Below are 19,820 nucleotides of genomic sequence, written 5' to 3'. Positions count from 1 at the left end.
CATTGAAATATTTCTCAAAATGTTTTCTCAAACGTTTTCGTCGAAATGTTTCTCAACCTATTTATCTCAAACAATTTTTATCAAAAGGTTTCTCAAAATGTTTTCCTCAAACATTTTCATTGAAATCTTGGGTTTTAATAATGTGAACATATGCAATCTTGAAGGGTGGATACCTGTACCCCGAGTTTTCTGTCTAAGGGTAGAGTGTTCGTACAAATCCACATTTTCGGACCATTCACTCTTACCTGGGAATTCTTAGGGTGAGTGTCCACTTATAGGCTAAAGCATATCTTCTCGAAACATTATGAAGACCTATCCACCGTGATCATGTCGAACAATTTCTAAACACTACGACTTTTGTGACGCTATTCCACCATATTACCTTCGGTAATATTGAAACACCCTTATTCCATATACGAATATAATAATATTAACATACTAATTTAACAAAATTTGGGCATGACTCATTCGTAGTATTAGCGTTTCCCTGTTTTTAACAACCATCATTCAAACTAAAATCTACGACAAGTTTCCAAAAGAAATAAAAGTTGTAACATTTACATCACATTAAAAACATCCATCAACAAAAGACACTAACACCCCTTTTTGAACTCGATGAGCGGAAGCATATAAATGATGCAGTATGTGTGTTCGTTCATCCGGTCCAAGACTGCTCCATGAGACTATTTACCTACAACATTCTTAACAAGTCAACTAAAGTATACACAACAATAATCTAAACATAATCATTCTTTTATTTCATCAATTATCATCCTTTTTCAATCATTCATACTTTTCCATCTAACGGGTCTTTATGATCAAACCAAGTTCACACACTAAGACTTGATCCAAGACCCGTCTAACTTTTTAACATTCTTCATTAATTCGACCCGTTCACACGGAATGATCATACCAACATACCATCAATATCACAAAACAACATTAATGCACAATCAAACATTAATATCTATATTTCCTACTAGTTGAATAAGTATTAAACTTACTTTTGTCTTGTCTTGTTTGCGTCCCGGTTGACTCGAGTCGCCTTCTTTCAATCCTACAATTCCAAACCAACATTCTTAAATGATCATCCTTAATTTATATCATTCTTATTCATCCATTTCATATACTACACATTCTTGCAACGCATTATGTATGCATAACTATTTCATCACTATTTAGACATTTCATCGAACACATGGCGTGCGTACAAGATTTCCAGCCATGGGTACAAGCAATTAAAGCATACTTTTTCCCAATTCATATCAAGAACCATTATAACCAACAAAATCACTTTACCATTGCATCTACATCATGATTAACTACCAAAATTTACCATTTATCATACTATACATTAACCTAAACTAAATTCTTGACAATTTCAAGTTCCATCATCATATCATCATGTTCATTCAAATGGGTTTTACCCCAATTCATCAAGACAATCAAAAACACATATAATTTCAACTTCAACATAGTGATTTCTTCACCTATTCATTCTAATCTCAATCATTTACACCAATTCTTTCTAACCACTATATGGGTTTTAATCAAAAACCAAAATTAAGGCTTACCTTGCTTAGGACTTGTTTTGAGGATGAAGATTATGTATCATGCAACAAGGAAACAACCCAAAATCCTTCTAATATGCATAATTTAAGCTTTAATTGGATGAACAAGGGTTTTGTCCTCTTTTGCCTCCTGGTCGTCGACCACCATCACCATCCCCATTCTTTTTCTTTTCAATTTTTTTATGTTATGTATTTTACTTATAACAATCCATCTTTAACCCTTCTAGTTTAGTGTGTGTTCATTTTATCTCAAACTTCCCATTTCTTTCTAACTAGTCTATCCAAATAACTTAGTTAATTTAAATTTTATCCATTACATTTTCTTTCTAACATTTTACACCCGTAATTAGTACTTAAAATAAGTAAATAAATATCGGGGTGTTACAAATATGCTTTTATTCCCAGCAATCAAAACAAATTTCAATTCATCTCACAACACTTTGTAAACCTATTTCATTTTCAGATACTATCTTTTGTCTTTCATAATTTCAAAATTTTTTTATCATTTGGATGAGAATTTTCAAATTTTATGCACAGAGTTTCTTTATTTTTAAAAAATAAATTAAAAAAAATTTATCTTAATAATTATAAATTTTTAAAAGGTAAAGAATTTATAACACAAGCTATTAACTTGGTTTGTATTTCTCATCCAAAAACATAACAAAAGTTTATTTTCAAGCATTTCTTATTTCAAAACAAAATCCACAACACACAATTTTTTCATAAATACAAGAACAAGACTTTTGAACAAATACCAAGACAAGATTTTCACTACGCGATGATGTTTTAAACTTATGACAATTCTATGAATCGCACTTATTCGATTTCACTATAGCTATTACTTCAAGATGCCTCCTCCCTGTGACGCCACTCAGGATGCTGAAAAGGCGGCAATGATCGCCCAGCAGATAGCTACTATACTCCCAAACCTGAAGAATCCAACATCAAACATCGTAGATCCTCCCCCTGAAACTACTCCCGAATCAAGTTAGCGCGAACCATCATACTATCCTCGTGTACGATCTCATTTCGTCATGTATCTTTATTAATCAATCTCCTATATTCACGAATCCATTGAATCCCCGATGACTTTCATCGCTGATCTTCCCCTCAAATCAAGAAAGCACCATATTATTTCGAGAACAGACTAGCAACCATTTTGGAAGAGGGACCAAGAAACCAATCTTCTCTACTCTAAATAGCAACTTTATAAGGCTCAATCTTTAACAAGTCGTCACTCGAGAAATCAACTTCATCACGTCAATACTTGATTAAAAACACAAACACACGTGACAAAACTCCACACACACGAGCCTTTTTACGCACAAGCTTTAGATTTACAAAGAAAATAAGAAATTTTTACTCCTCCTATTTCTTTGTAAACTGTCAAAGTCCAATAAAGTCTTATTTTATTCACCTCTAATGCTCGATAATAGTCTCAATTTGTTACACGAATCTCTAGTAAGAACCACATTCTAACACCGAGAATCTTGTAAATAACCATGGACCACCGTTACTGAACAAAAATTCACGGAAAAATTTTCATCACCAAAATTTTCCCAAACACTCTACTTATCAAAATCCATCATTTATGAAAAATGAAATTTTGACATTTTCATGCCTTTTTTTTGCACCTCATCCTCACTTAATCCGGACAACATAGGTACCCTGAAAGTTTTTACAATAATCCAAAACTGACTTTAAGTTTCCGAGCTACACAAATTTCCGACTCTTAGCTAATTATCTGGTACCCCAGGTAACCCGGAATAATTAGAAAAACTCGGAACTTCCGAACTACACAAGCTTCTAAACTTCGCTAAAAATCCGGTACCCTAGGTAACCCGGAATTCTAGAAAACTCGAAACTCGTAAAACCCGGAAGCTTTTGAAACCTCGGATCAGATCATCTGAACAGTGCTTCTTGATGAGGATTAAGTCCTGAATCAAAGATAAAAACAAGAAATATGAAATCACAAAAAGGATGTTGATAGTAAAAAGTGTCTATAGGTTTCTGTTTGACTGCGATTTGAATATAATGAAAGTATAAACCCGGTGTTTTGTTTATATACTTTGATAAATCCTGAAAGATGTAAACCTGGTCCAACTGAATCCATAAACCCGGACCCGAAAAGAGTAACTCGGAGAACAGGAGTGAAAACGAACAAACCGGACCTTTAGAACACCGAGAAACCCAAAAAACAAAAAACTGATTTTAAAAGACATGGACCTGTTGTTGATTTTAATAAACCCAAATTCTTAACCCCGAAACTCTTATATCGTGCGGAGGAATAAACCCGGAAGGAATAAACTATTAATCCCCAGAAGAAACTTTTTACCCCGGAATCATTTTGAAAAACAATAACCCAGACTGAAATCAAAGAACAAATCCAGAAAGGCTGTTCTGTTAAACCCGAACTGCGTTGAATTTTAAAGACTTTATCAACTGTTTGAATATTATAAGGAACCCCAGAATAACCATTTAAACATTAAGAAACCCGGAAAACTGTTATCTGAACTAAAACTCGGAAATCCTTTGAGTTAGTAACCCGGACACCTGTTGTTCATTCATAAACTTGGAAACAGTTATCGTTTTGTTTCAATTAAAAGGAAACCCGGAAACAATGTTAAAGAACCCCTGACAACAGTTAACTGGGTCAATAACTCGGACAAACAGGTTTGACAGACAAACCCGAAAATAGTTGTCAAGGGTTAAATACAAAACAGTTTAAATAACTCAAACTCGGACAACACTTAAGGATAATCTCGGACTAGATTTTAAACGAAACAAACTCAGACTAGGCTTGATAATGACTATAAACTCGGACAGTTTGAAGTTACCTTAAACTAGTACCAAACTGTGCTTGTGTTAACAAACCTGGACAATTGTATGAGTAATAAACTCAGAACAACAAAAATCCAGAGAATAGTTGTTGTTATGGAATCCTAGACAACAGATAAACCTCAACAAAACCCGGAACAGTGATATAAACCTAGAGACTAGCTGTTTTGATAATCCTGGACAATGTTGTTGTTGGAACATTACTCCTGAAACTGGTAACTTATCAAAACTCGGACTCACTGTTTTATTTAACTTATCAAACCCGGAAAAGTTCTTTGGTGTTTCATTTAATAAACTCAGAAAATAGAGTTTATTGATTAACCCGGGCACTCGAAACCCGGAGAACTGTTGTAAGAGTGAGTAATCTGGAACTATCTACTTATACATGACTTCACACATGGTCACTGATAATCCGGAAGGAACAAGTTCGGACTGAATAAATTTAGAACTTTTAACACTTACAGAAATCTGGACAGAGCCTTTTTCAGATCAAAACCCTAGATCTACCAAAAAACCCAGCAGTTCTCTCCAAAACAGCTCGAATTTCTTCATATATGGACCAAAAACTTCACGTCTTCATGATGTTTGGCGGAAACAAACATCAAATCAAGAGCAATGGTGATTTGGAAGGCGGCTAGACCATTCCAAATTGGTAACCTGGCTCTGATACCACTGTGAAAGCACTGGATCGATGACGAACATCAACATTGCACTTGATTCAGGACGCGAAACATCATAATATGAACAAGATAGAAAGTTGTAGAAGATGAATCTCTTTATTATTGAATTAGTTATCACATATTACATAAACGAAAGAGTATACATCATCTATAAGCTGGTTTAGATTACAAAGATCTAAACCTAGCTCTCTCTCATTAACACATAGTCACTTTCTCACTAGAATGTGTACACACTGATGGATGATGGCTGGGGGTTTTGAGCGTTGCACAAAACTTTTTTTAGTCTAACCTATACACACATATATATAGGCTAGGGCAAACCTAACAAATTCGGACTCCATCATGACTTGAACCTTTGACTTTGTTGACCAGAATTGATAAAACACAGTTACCCAGCAAGAGCTGCACTTACAAGGTATACATTTTTAACACCATATTCAACCCTTAGTTTAAAGTAGACAATTAATTTCAGAATTTATAGGTTTGACCGGAATCTGGTCAGAATTTACAGATTTTGCCCGGAATTGCTAGACTGCCGCCAATTTTTGGACAATTAGAACCAGAGTTGACCACTATTGACCACCTAGTATTAATTGGCCGATTAGATTAAAATTACTCAGTGAACCTCCTACTAGTGATTAATTAACGACTAATCGAAGGCTAAGTACGATTTTTACAACCATAATATATACTATTACACCCAAGTGAGAGGTGAGAGGAAAGAGGGTGCGCAAGGTTAGAGCTAATAAGGATCCCATAATAGGGTTGAAACCTCACCACTTAGTTCCTGGGAGTTCATTCATTTCAGTGAACCAAAATCCTTGAAATCACATATATTAATAGATCAAAGAACATGTAACCCCAGAGTTTGTCCCATGGATATAAAGAAATTGGAAGTGACACAAAACCTTCCAAAACTTAGGCTTCCGTATTGTCCCCTCCCTCTTTCCATTCACGGGTCTACCACCTTTCTTCCTTCCATCTTTTCATGGATTTCCCCAAAATCCATTATTAAAATAAACCAAATCAAAACTAAATTAAAATACACATAAAAAGATAAATCACAATCTTATATAAATTGTACCCTCACACTCACACATTCAATATTATTGACAAAAAAAAAATATTACACATACAGAAATAAAGGTTATATACTATATAGTTGTCACTTTCCATATCACCATATCTATTATAACACCACCACCTCCCATTCATCAATCCTTTAAGTTTTCTTTCATTTCCTCTAAACTCTCAACCATCATTTGTTGTTGTGCAATTCAGTATGAATTAACAAACAACATATAATAATTAACAACCACATGACGAAGCTTTTTAGATCCAAATCTTACGCCGGAACTCCACCGCCCACCGCCGCCTTCTTTCACCAACCGTCTTTCTCCGGCGCCGGAGACGTTGACGTTGACTCTTTTTATCAAGATTATTCATACTTTCACGACAACCCAATTATCACCCCCTTCATTAGCCCAGACCATGAGCCTCAGTCCAATAACTATACGGTTTTAGCTCTCTTATTGGCTACACTTCGTAAGTCTATTGTCACGTGCACTGTTGATGATTCCGATGATGGTTCTTCCGACACTTCATCGTTGGATATTGGTCTTCCTACTGATGTTCAACATGTGTCTCATGTGACGTTTGATCGGTTTGATGGGTTTCTTGGTTTGCCGGTTGAACTTCAACCCGAAGTACCCCCTAAACCCCCTAGTGCAAGGTACTATTCTTCTTCTTATTATTATTATTTTATCTTGAAATTGTTGATTGCATAGAAATGTCTTGGATCTGGGTATGAGTTTGATTATTTTTTCTTGAATTGGCAAGTCTCTTTATTTAATTTTGGTTGAATTTGGCCAAAGGAGTGGTTGAAACAATTCATTTTTTTTGTATAGTTGAAAAGGACAGTTAGATGCTAATAATCTTGCTTTAGGGGTTGGGGGGGGGGGTAGGGTATAGTTTAGTTTAGGGTATAGTTTAGTTTAACAGTTGAGTAGGGTATACTTCAGTTTAACAGTTGATGATGATTTGGGAATCAAGAAAGGTTGATTGAAAGTTTTGTTGGAAAGATTCCTTGTTAATTTGTGCATTTAGTCACTTTTTACTGTTTTTGTACTTGCAAAGGAAGAAAGGAACAGGCTTTACAGATGGGAAATGATTCTTGATTACCTAAAGTGGATTATTACTTTCTTCCAAGTCAATCTTGAAATTTTATTCTTGTTTTTGGTAATTGGTGTAGTGTTAGTTGAGTAAATGAATCTGATTTGAAACAGTATACGCGTGTTTGGAGTGTCTGTGGAGTCGATGCAATGTTCTTATGACGAGAGAGGGAATAGCGTGCCGACAATACTTTTAATGATGCAAAAGCGGTTATATGCTGGAGGCGGCCTTCAAGTAATACTTGGTTTGTAATATTAGTTTTTTTATAGTCGTTTAATGTTAAATTAATTTTATGTATCGGGTACAGGCAGAAGGAATATTTAGAATAAATGCTGAAAACAGCCAAGAAGAAGATGTTAGGAAGCAGCTTAATAAAGGGTTTGTCCCACATGGGATAGATGTTCATTGTTTAGCTGGATTGATTAAGGTAGTAAGGTATCCTCATGATATTTATATATTTATTTAATTAATTATTAGACAATGAAGATGATTTATGTTTTTTAAATACAGGCATGGTTTAGAGAACTACCTACGGGTGTTCTTGATTCGTTAACACCCGAGCAAGTAATGCACTGCAACACAGAAGAAGAATGCACCACACTTGTGAAATCTCTTCCTCAAACAGAGGCTGCACTTCTTGATTGGGCTATTAATTTGATGGCAGATGTTGTAAAACACGAACCACGAAACAAAATGAACGCACGCAACATTGCTATGGTTTTTGCCCCGAACATGACTCAGGTGCGCTTGATTAATATCTTTTCATTTAATAAAAAGCTTCAAAACAAACGACTTCAAGCACCGAATTATTTAATTGTAGATGGCGGATCCTTTGACTGCGTTGATTCATGCAGTTCAAGTGATGAACTTTCTCAAAACACTTGTAATCAAAACCCTACGAGGAAGAGAAGAATCGTTTCAAATGATTTCTTCATGTGAAGATGATACCAAAATAGAGCAACCTGAATCTTTAAACAGAATAGGAAGTGAAAAGGATGAGAAATTTTGGAGTTTTCCAAGAAAAAGCGGATCAGTTGTAGAATGTGAATACATATCCGCGAAGAATTCACCGGTCTACCACCAGTCAAAACAGGAGGAGGAGGTGGTGGCGGAGGAGGGGATATTGGAAAAGTTGAGTTTGAAGAAAGGAGTGAGGAGACTATGCAGACATCCTGTTTTCCAGTTGAGTAAAAATGGTAAGAAGAACCGGAGCGCTGCTGTAGATACTTAACTAGAGGGTGGTTATTTTATAACTTTTTTTCTGTGTTTTATATTAGTTTTGTTATGTGAGATCGGCGAGTGCTTGTTAGTTATAGCATTTGCAGATCGTGATTAAGTTTAGCTTGGTTTGGTTTGGTTTGGTTTGATTTCGTTAATAATGTTAGTCTGAGAGTCTTGTAATGTTTTGTTTGTACCAAGTACTAACCATACAATGTAGCCAATGATTGTATATCGTATCATACTACTACTACAACCACTACTACTATTATTGTCTATTCACGTTTACTTTTATTTTACGTCCTACCAACATAAAACGCATGTGCTTTAAACGCACTTTTTTTTGGAACAACAATTTAAAAAAAAATAAGAAGAGCTAGTAAGAAACTAGCAAAAAATACGAAAGCAATTAGATATTAAAACCACACCAAATATGCCACCCTGGACGGGTCCTTAGATTTATTTATGACCTATGACGTATGAGATGAAAATCTCATGTATGGTTCTGCAATAGGGATGAGAACAGTGATGTTATCATCTACTATGATTATCTAACTGTTCAAGTACAGTTAATATCGTTGAAGTGCAGTCAAAATATGGTTTTTGGGGATGGAATTTGTGGCGTCAACCTATATGGTTTCTAGTTTTTCTGATTTCTTCCCTAGCCGAGTAAGTCAGGCATCTTATCCATATATGTCAGGCATCTTATCCATATATCATACGGGCAATCTTTGAGTGTCACCGTTTCGGAAGATATTGCTGGTATATTAAGCATGTCTACAACCGACGCAACTTGAGCAACTTGTGTAGATGAAGTGTTTCACCACCTGTGTAGATGAAGTGTTGCACCACCGAGATGCTCGAGACCAAACCTCAGCTGGCAATGAGCATGGCAGTAATAACACGTGATCCTATTATTCTGATAACTCAGAACAATAAACACAAGCTTCAGCAATTGGCACACCACTTTTACTCAGCTCCACCCTTGTTGAGAGATGATTCTGCATCGCGCGCTGCACAAAAAGAAATTACCTTTTTTGGAGCCCAATTGACCCCATTTCATAGAACAGATGTCCTCCTGGGTTTTCTTAATTTCCATATCCTTAGATCACTGACCGAAAAAACCTTACACGCCACCTCTAACACAAGACCATGAATCTGTAGAAAATGAGAAAGTGCAGCCCTCCTGCAATTGTTCACACTAAAGGATCAAGGATGGATCTACTTTCCACTAAGTTGAGCGTCGAATTTTTCCATTCCCAGTTGAAATAATTTAAATTAAAAGATTCAAAGAATGAGAGACAGACCTTGAAATATGACCATCATTTGTTCTAAAACTACTTCTTGGAACATATTTTAACCAAGTATGAAATCCCTTAATCGAGTATAATTTATTGTTTTATCTAATATCAAAATATATTTATGGAATTTTAGAAAAATATTTACCCAAAGTTCCATTCTGCACAAGCATAAGGATCAAATAATAAGATGAGCAGAGTCCAGCTTACTTAATTAGATTTATGAACTGCACCAAATCATACAGTGTAAAAATCCTAAAGAAAAAAATTGCGAGTGATCACCACCCCCTTAGGTGCATCTCTTGGTCTTATACTTTCCTAAATAACACTTTGTGATATAAGAGCTCTACTCATAAAAGCAGTGTATCAGAACTAATTAATTGAGAAATAATATATGACAAGATGTAACATCACCTCACATGGTAGAGTTTACTCTAAAAAAACTTATTATAATCAAATAGTTATTACAAATTACAAAACTATAAATAACCAACATGTTTATGCATAAAGTAGTTGTATTATTGGTTTTGGGAGTTTTTAAAAAAAAATGAAATTTTCATTTCTAACCTTAAAGTTTCAATACTTGACAATTTAAGTCTAAAGTTTCAATCTTTATTAATTTAACCTCTTTGATTAATTTGATTTTTCACTTCTAATTCAAAAGTTTTCACCTTTTGCAATTTAACCCCTTGATTATTTTTCATTTAACCCAAAGTTTTTTCATCTTTTACAATTTAACCCCAACACTTTTTTACTTTTGTAACACCTCGCAAATTTGTGTCCAGTAATGTACTGACACGTGTCCATACTTTCAATTGTGCAATCATTATTCCATCACTCACAACCTTTTTAGTGGAAATGGTCATCAGTCACAGCACCCTACAATACCCATCACTCACAACCTTTTCAAACGGCCATCACATCACGCGTGAGGTTTATCACACAAATTAAGTTTAACACGTGGAAATTGAGGGGTGGGGGTGGTGTGTTCGTTGTTATCACGCATGAAGAAATCCATCACGGAGGAATTCTCCTCCCACCCCGCCTGCCCTAAGAATAACTTTACAAGGCTATAATGGCCATCATTTCCATCCCTCGACAGAATGTGCAACAAGTTCTCGAGGAAGTCCACATTTGAATTTCTTTTTTAAAAGTTGAAAAACATTTTAATTCACCTTATTTATGTCTGTACTATTAAATATATATATATCAACCGGTTACATCTAGCTTTTAATATGAAACAAAAGTCGGTGTATGATTTTTGTTATGCATAGAGTCTAATTCTAACAAATTCAAGTAAATATCTGACACATGGTATTTGTCAACAGCACCAACAAGAGATAACGGTGGCCAACTGAAACTATACTGGTTTAAGTGACCCTTTACTTGAATGCATTGCCAGCAGAACAAAATTATAAATTAATAAATAAACTTATTGTATTTTGTGAAAATCATAGTCGTTGTCATTGATATATGAGAAAATCATATATTGCTTGGATCAAAAACAAAATGACAGACATCAAGATTAATATTAAAAAAAGTTTAAGTATTAAAATAACATATAATATCTTACTGCTCCAAAAGTGTTCCATGACTCCCCAATTAAAGAGACAAAGTCTACATTGAAGTTCTATAAACAGATAACATCTTATTAACTTAAAGAAACTGATGAATGTTGTATTTAATACTTGTAGATATTTGCTTTACCTGGATCTCTCATGAGTCAGACATCAAACAATTAGCAGAACCATTTCAAATTATACTTTTATATAATTACCAACTTGAGTCATGTCTTTCATTTAAAAGTCACATCGTTTGAAAAATTATATGTATTACATTATACTCTTATACAATTACCAACTTGGGTTATGTGTGATTTGTTTAAAAGTCACATCCATTAGTTCATTTTACTCACACCCTTACATTTTATTATGTATGGGTGCCTCATAGCACCATCACACCCCTTCGTTCTAAAGCCACCAAATCATTTAAAAATTGCACCGATTCATTCATGTATTCAAAATGCATTGAAAAAAACATGATGTCATACATTCAACAACTTCGGGTAAAAAGTTACTCAAAGTTATATTATATTCTGTAAAAATAAATTTAATAACTTTCAACCATCATAAACCAAACTTTCAGATTCAAAGTTAATAATATATACCCTGTTGAGTCAAAGGGTCACATCCTTATCCAAACATTCAACCCACCGCTTCAAACTTAATAAACTTACAACTTTAACCACCCAAACATCACAACTTGCAACTTAACGTTCCAAAGAAAATCTTCATGTCCTTTTTCAAAAACGAAAACCGATATCATATAACTTTCACCTTTCACCTTTCTTCAAACTGACAACAAATCCAACGTTTCGGAATCACGTTGTCCTTTTGCAAATTCCATTCATCTTTATTTCCTTCACAAACGGCATCGGGGGCCTACATAACCGTCGGAATCTTCACCCCCGCCATTATCATGTATGTCTCCTTTATCATTCCTATGAATTTAATCGACTCATACCTTGGTGAACTTGAATTCCTTGATGATTCATCAATCATTTGCCACTTTATCTTCATTTAACGCTCTTTTTATGTATCGTTTTCGTTGATATTTTGATATAATTTGTATAATTGTCACTTGCATTCCTTGACGCATCGATTTATAGTCTGCCACTTAAATTTTGTTCAAGATCAACTCAATCATATGCGTTTTCTATAAAGGTTGTTATTATCCTTCTTGAATTGATATTAGGGTAACATTCCGATTCAGACGCTTAAATTCTATGCCATTGGTTTTAAATTTTGTTGAATTGTTGTCTCGATTCCGATATGCGTTAATTTTTCATACCAAACATAAGGGTTCTGCACAAACTGTGATCACGATACTAATCACGTAAAAGTTTTTTGTTTTTAGAAGGTTGAGTCATAATTCTTGGAGTTTTAAAGATTGAATTGAATAAACTTAAACTTTAAAAAGCATTTGTTGTTTGCAAATTGTGTTTCAACAAAAAGTTTTTAATTCAAAAGCCAAAAGAACCAATGTTTGGACAGTACAAGTTTTTCATCAGATAGATTTTGAATTTTTTTTTTTTTTTAAATCTGTATACAGAGAGTGATTTTATATTAATTCTTTTTGTAAGATATAATCTTCAACAAGGCAACGTGAACATGTTTTCGTGTTTGAATCGAAAATCAAGAGAAATAGTAAATCACCAATCAAACGGACTTGATTATTTAGAATCAAGTTGTTTGATCAACCCTTGCTCCTTGATCAGAATCGATCAAGTTTGATTAACCCGATTATTGTTTTCGGAATAATTTTTTTATGTTGATTCTGTTAGGCTTTGTTGTTGTATTGACATGTTAGTTAAGATAATATACATATATGGAGTATTATTAAAATATAAATATAAATTAACAATATGTGTGAATGTAAAAAAAAAAAAAAAAAACTCAAAACAAATTTTCGCAAATATAAACCAACTGAGTTAGTATTGCTAACTTTCTAAGGTTTGTGATTATTTTATATTGTATTATAATTATAATGTATAAAATGTTACGTTGATAGAAAAAACAACAAATTAATGTTATGCAGTTCGAAATCTTTTTTGATTGTCCGAAGGTATAGATAATCTTTAGCCTCCTAATATCAATATGCAATTCTTTTGTTCAAGTATCTATGCATGTGAAAGATTTAAGTGTTGGTTTTATTAGAATTTAATGGTTTCTTTGGTTAAAATTCTAATCCATTTGATTGTTGTTTGGCCATGTTTTTACTTATTTATTGAGATTGACTATTCAATGCGACAAATGTAACAAAATACGCGGTTAACATCTTTTGGCACGGGTCAAAACGTTTTGCATAAACTTGAAAATTTTCGTTTCTCATATAGTGATACTAAATACATTTATTATCATCATCCCGCCGTAACGCGCGGGTTGACGTCAAGGAAGATGGGTGGACCATTGAATGGTACAGAGGAGTCTCATTTAGAAACCCACTCACTCCCTTTCCGACCAATCAAATCCTTTGGTCGTCGCGCTCTCTCTCTCTCTCTCGCTCCCAACTTTCGTGCGAGGGCAGAAAATTGGAAACAGAAGATGGAGCCGATGTTCCTTGGTATGTGAGTTGATACCACTTCCCCGAAGGGTTGTGTCGTTGCTAGAAGACAGTCGGAGCCCAAGGTCCACCACTATGGTTCTCAAAGGGCCAATTTGCAGCTTCTTGCACTCTTTATTTTCTCTGTATTTTCATTAGTTTAACTTTTACCAAGTAGAACGAATTATACAATGAGTACTTATTTTATTTAATCTTTAGTTAATTATTTTTTTTAATATTTATAAGTACGTGATTTCAATATTTTTAAACTTTAAATTATGTATTGTCATAATCTATATATATTAATAAATGAGATGATGTGGGCTATGTGTCCTTGAATGGTAAAGCTATTTTGATGATGTGGCATCCTATGGTTGAGGAGATGATGATTTTGGGAGGGAAGACACAATATTAGATGGTTTGAGAATTGGACACGGGATCCGAATTATAATCGGGTCAAGTTAATGGATCTTATATATCAACTTTTCCAAACAACAATTGTTCACATCCTCACTTTTTTGAAACCCTAGATCTATTTTTCTCTAATCTGGTTCTTCCTTCTTCACCGAACAAGCATAGGTATGTTAATTTTCTTTTCTGTCTTTGATTTTTCTTTGTTATTTTAAACACAATCTGTCTCTTTCTTAAACCCTAGATATCATCTATCGATCATCGCCACATTTTCTTCTTAAATCACCATATATCAGGTTCGTTCTTGCAAATGAGGTCTTATTTTTTCGCCATTAAATCTTCTTTTAATGTTATTTGTAATACAATCCATACAAACTTGGCTGAATCATTTGAATCGTCCATCGATTTGAGCAGATTCATGTTGTATCATTCATATTTTCCTTTAATTAGGGTTTTTTCTATCATTAGAGTTTTTATTGATATTTAACTTACCTGATCCATACAATTTTTTTATGTTTGAATTGTCCAGCAATTTGTCGGAAAATTCGAAATTCTAACGATTCAGTAACTAGGTTTGCGATTTTGTGTAGTATTTTTGTTTTTATAATATTCATTTTATGTATGTTCTTCAGATCTTCTACGTTCCAAATAGACTGTTGACCAGCATGTAAAAATATTTTGAAAATTTTATAAAATTAGGGCACATCACTAGAATATGGCGTGAAAAAGAAGTTTTGTCAATGAATATTTCTTACTATTCTTGGGTTGTTTTTTTTACAGAGATAGAAGTTGAGTTTTGTTTATTTATCTTGGTTTTTTTTTCTGTTCATGCTCTTTCTATTTTTGGGGACTGATTTTGCTGTTCAATTTTTCAAGTTGCCATGGCTTAATGCTCATCTTACAAAGATCTGGCCTTTTGTTAACGAGGTTAGTTGATTGTATTCAATGGTTATTTGATGCTTTAGTTGAGTGGTGTATGTCTGTATTTTAGGTTTTTGATATTTATTATTGTAAATGTTAGTAGATATTTATTTATTGTAAATGATATGTCCACATAATTTGCAGGTATGTAGTCTATAGTAGATATTTATTTATTGTAAATGTTTAATGTCAATTTTTGATAAATTTTCTTTTTTTATATGTAGATCGAACATGTTATAGGTGTATTTAATCAATAATCTATAAAAAGATTTAAGGTAAAACTACATGATTAAGGTTAAATACTGTTTCTTTATGTTGTTCGATCTTCAATTTATTCAAGAAAAGTTATGTTTTTGATGTTGAAAACTGTTTTGGCAGCTGCTAATGTTTGTTGTTCTTCTTATATTTTTGTAGATCATTAGACATATAGTCAAGGTATGTAAACAATATTAGATTGTTTGTTTTTCATCATGATTCATATGAAATGATGTTTTGTTAAAAATTTATTTACTGTTTTTGAAATTCGGACTCGGAATGTTCGTCTACCAAAACAGGTTAGTTAAATGTTGTTGGTATTGTTTGTTTTTATATGTATACTCTTTCTTATTTCTTATTAAATTTTCTGTTTAGGCATAATTTTGAAACTTTATGTCATTATCTTTTGAAGTTCATATTGTTAGTTTTGTCAATTATGAGTTTTTCTATTTACGTTTAAAGATACATTTAATTTCTTTCTAAAGATGTTTTTGTTTCCATAAACACATTACTGTTTTTAAGGTTAATTTTTCTATTATCAATTATAACTCGGTTTCTGTAATTAGACATTGTTTCTATAAATAAGTTACCGTTATATTTTTTTTAAAATTTCTTTATTCCTTTGCAGTTATGAATCCTAAAACAACGCTCCAAACGTTTTTAAAGTTGATTGATGACTATGATCCTATATAAAAATCGGACTCCGATAATTCCTCAAACAAAAGAGGTTAGTTAAATTTTATAGTTTTTTTAATCTTTTTTAAGTTTGTAATATTTAATTTTATCATTTCTGTTCAGTATTTTTTTTAAGTTAGTAATATATGTTCTGAATGATTTATGGTTTGTATTTTCCCATGGTTAACCGTCAATCTTTTGTGAAATTCGTACTCGGAATGTTCGTCTACCAAAACAGGTTAGTTAAATGTTGTTGGTATTGTTTGTTTTTAGATGTATAGTCTTTCTTATTTCTTATTAAATTTTGTGTCACTATTTTTTTTAAAGGGATTTTTACATATTTCCCCCTCCTAAGCCTCCTTATTACATATTTCCCCAAACTATAAAATCAATTACATATTTCCCTTTTTTTTGAGAAATTACCTAACTACCCTCAAATACTCATGTGTGTAATGTAAATGCTAACCGTATAATCAATTCATATTCCAAAACCCTACACGACGACTTTTCTTCTCCTACCCCCACAAGTTCGACGTTGAACTTTCAGGTATGTATATGTTCATCGTTCCACTTAAGGGTTTAATCAAATATTAATCATATGTGGGTATTTGACTTTTGTACAGTGGACCATTGACATTGTTACACGAGTAGGGAACCAAGTTACTTTCAAATATTCATAACTTTTATCTCAACTTTCATCTTATAATATAAAATATGGTATTTGACTTTTGTACAGTGAACCATTGTTTTCTATAATCTTTCTAGGTATTTACTTGTTAATTGGATCGAATATGATAATTATTGTGGTGTGTGTATCTCAGGTTTAAACAATTACCCAACTGCTAGTTTTATTTAGTATGTGAAATTTAAAGTGTTATTGTATATGAATCAGGTGTTTTTTATGGAAGATGATATGGAAAATAATTCATTTACACCAACTTGGGAGAATGGGGCAGAATCACCAATATTGCTTGAGAATGTTGTTGGCCAAGGATCAACTAAGTACAAGATAAAATTAAAATATGGAGGTTACTTTCGGTTAGCTAAGAACTCATACAAAAAACGTTATTGTTTTGGCTTTCAAAAATGTCTTAACATTGACACTTGCATATACGACTTTGATGATTTGAATGAAGAGGTTGCCACTCATTATCCTCCGGATCCGGAGCTATCCTTTTCAATTTTTTATATCGACAAATACGCTACTAAGCAAAAATTTGTGAAGGTTGATTCGAATGACAACTTTAAATTGATGCTTAGTATGTACGAAGTTGAGAAAGAATTAACCATTTATGTGACGATGAATAATAATGTCGAGACAAGCTCGGTGCAAGAAAGGTAAATTTTGGTTTAGATACATTTTAAATATGTTTAGATACATTTTAAACATGCTTTTTTATAGGGAATCGGATGATGCTCATGATGAAGAAGATGAGGAGGATGAATCAGTAACTTTTAGTACAGATGATGAAGTTGGGCATGCAAGTTCCAAACCGGTAACTGTTAGCAGCAAGTATGAAACTATTAAAGTTAACTCCACGTTTGAAAATGTGGTAGAGTTTAGAAGAGCGTTGTCCCATTATGCAATCATAAATGAATTTGCATACTTTAGTGAGAAAAGTGAACCTACACGGGTCACAGCAAGGTGTAGTGACTTACAATGCAAATGGAGAATACATGCTTCTGTTATGCAAGACGGAATTTCATTTGAGGTAAGTGTATTGATATAACTAATTTAAAATTAGAATCTAATAATATTTTTAATAAAATGTATCTTTTATTAAAATTCTGTAGGTTAAGAAATTGGTCGAACCACATTCTTGTACTAGAAGCAACAAAGGTGCTAATAAGGTGGCAACACAAGGATGGGTTGCAAGTGTGCTTAGACATAAGTTGAAATGCGATGGGGATGTCTTAATTAAAGAACTCCACAAGTGGGTTAAGATAAATTTCAATGTTGATCTACCCTATATGAAAATCTTTCGAGGTAAAGAACAAGCTTATAGTGATTTGTACGGGAATTGGGAAGACTCGTTCATAAAGACGAATGCTTTTAAAGAGGAACTATTAAGGCGAAACCCGGGAAGCGTTGTCGAAGTTGACATTGAGACTAAAGGTAATAAGAAACTATTTTTACGCTTTTTTGTTTCACTACTAGCTTGTTGGAAGGGGTTTCTTGTTGGTTGTCGTCCCTATATTTCTCTAGATGCATGCCATCTAAAAGGCAAGTTTAATGGGGTACTAGTCGCTGCTAATAGTGTTGATGGTAACAATTCTATTTTTCCGGTGGCTTATGGTGTACTTGAATCTGAAAACAAGAACTCATGGATATGGTTTCTTGAGTTACTTAAGAAAGCAATCGGTACGCCTAATGGACTAGTTATATCATCGGATATGCAAAAGGGTCTAGACATTGCAATTACACAAGTTTACCCTAATGTTGAGCATAGAGAGTGCATTAGGCACTTATTTAGTAATTTCAAGAAGCGTTTTCGTGGTGATTTATTCACAAGAAATTTATGGCGAGCTGCAAAGACCTATTGTGTAAACGAGCATGATCGACTGTTAAATGAAATTGCTGGAGCAAATAAAGATGCACTTACTTATCTTAATGAGAATCACAATAAGATATGGAGTCGTTGTAGGTTTGGGGAGACATCAAAATGTAACTATGTTACAAATAATATTTCGGAGTCATTTAATGCGTGGATAGGTGAGGTGCGTTATAAACCGGTTCTTGAATTACTTGATTCCATTAGAGAGAAGATTATGGTACGATTTGACAAAAAAAGGAGGCTTTCAAAAAAATGGAAGGGTACCTTAGTACCTAAAACTAAGACTTACCTCGACAAAATCTCTAAGGTTCGTATAATGTTCCTTTTTTTACATATATTTCAAATATATTGTAGGTTAACGATTTTTTAATATTTTGAATGTTGTATGTAGAAATTGGGTGCATATGAAATTTGTAGAAGTGGTGAAAATCGAGCTGAGGTGAAATACGAGGACAAGCGTTGGGAGGTTTCCCTTGATGAGAGAAAGTGTACTTGTCGGGTTTGGCAGGTAAAAGGTGTCCCGTGTGTGCATGCAACAACTTTTATTATTTTCACAAGGGATGTTAACTGGGACATGTATGTTGATCCATTTTATACTATTGAGAAGTTTAAATTAGCTTATGCTTTAGAAGTTGCTCCAATGCCTACAAAGGATCAATGGATGCATATAGATAACGAAGAGAAGATATACCCACCTGCAATCAAACGTCCACCTGGGAGACCAAGAAAGAACAGAATTAGACCAGGTGACGAGCCTAAAAAACGACAAAAATGTCCACGATGTGGTGAGTATGGACACCGTGAAAAGACATGCAAAAACTCAGCACCTGAAGATCCTACTCAACAAGCCTCAACAAGTAAAAGGGGACGAGGAAAAAGTACAAAAAAGACGTGAAAGTAATTAGTCAAAGATGAGCGGTTGATTTCGAATTTTTGGTATCGTATTTATGTTTTTTGACCGGAAATTTTTATGTTTTCATTATTATGAACGGAAATTATTATGAACGGAAATTATGTTTTGTACTTTTTGGTTTTATGTTTTTATCATTGTAAATAGGGGCGAAGAACTATATAAGAATTGGGGTGATAATACATAAATTGGGTAAATATGTAATTGATTTTACA

General features: G+C 33.5%; 2 protein-coding genes and 2 long non-coding RNA genes across 4 annotated transcripts; 3 read left to right on the top strand and 1 right to left on the bottom strand.

The window, feature by feature from the left end:
- Positions 1-469: 469 nt before the first annotated feature.
- LOC118491167 lies at positions 470-1,705 on the bottom strand. The gene is made up of 3 exons (XR_004890671.1): positions 1,575-1,705; positions 1,005-1,057; positions 470-691 (listed from the first exon to the last, which is right to left on the bottom strand). It is a non-coding gene; the product is annotated as an uncharacterized LOC118491167 (long non-coding RNA).
- A 4,433-nt stretch (positions 1,706-6,138) lies between these two features.
- On the top strand, positions 6,139-8,741 carry LOC110937512 (rho GTPase-activating protein 5). The gene is made up of 5 exons (XM_022179944.2): positions 6,139-6,821; positions 7,375-7,495; positions 7,569-7,688; positions 7,772-8,002; positions 8,082-8,741. Exons 1-5 carry the CDS (start codon positions 6,409-6,411, stop codon positions 8,490-8,492), a joined length of 1,296 nt encoding a protein of 431 aa, XP_022035636.1. The 5' UTR covers positions 6,139-6,408; the 3' UTR covers positions 8,493-8,741.
- Positions 8,742-15,026: 6,285 nt separating this feature from the next.
- Positions 15,027-15,645, top strand: LOC110935155. The gene is made up of 3 exons (XR_002588911.2): positions 15,027-15,216; positions 15,435-15,485; positions 15,625-15,645. It is a non-coding gene; the product is annotated as an uncharacterized LOC110935155 (long non-coding RNA).
- A 1,378-nt stretch (positions 15,646-17,023) lies between these two features.
- Positions 17,024-19,674, top strand: LOC110937514. The gene is made up of 4 exons (XM_022179945.2): positions 17,024-17,478; positions 17,543-17,852; positions 17,935-19,002; positions 19,087-19,674. Exons 1-4 carry the CDS (start codon positions 17,024-17,026, stop codon positions 19,588-19,590), a joined length of 2,337 nt encoding a protein of 778 aa, XP_022035637.2. The 3' UTR covers positions 19,591-19,674.
- The last annotated feature ends 146 nt before the right edge of the window (positions 19,675-19,820 follow it).

This window comes from Helianthus annuus, chromosome 4, assembly GCF_002127325.2.
Source record: "Helianthus annuus cultivar XRQ/B chromosome 4, HanXRQr2.0-SUNRISE, whole genome shotgun sequence".
NCBI lineage: Eukaryota > Viridiplantae > Streptophyta > Magnoliopsida > Asterales > Asteraceae > Helianthus > Helianthus annuus.
This window is presented reverse-complemented; position numbering and strand designations above follow the sequence as displayed.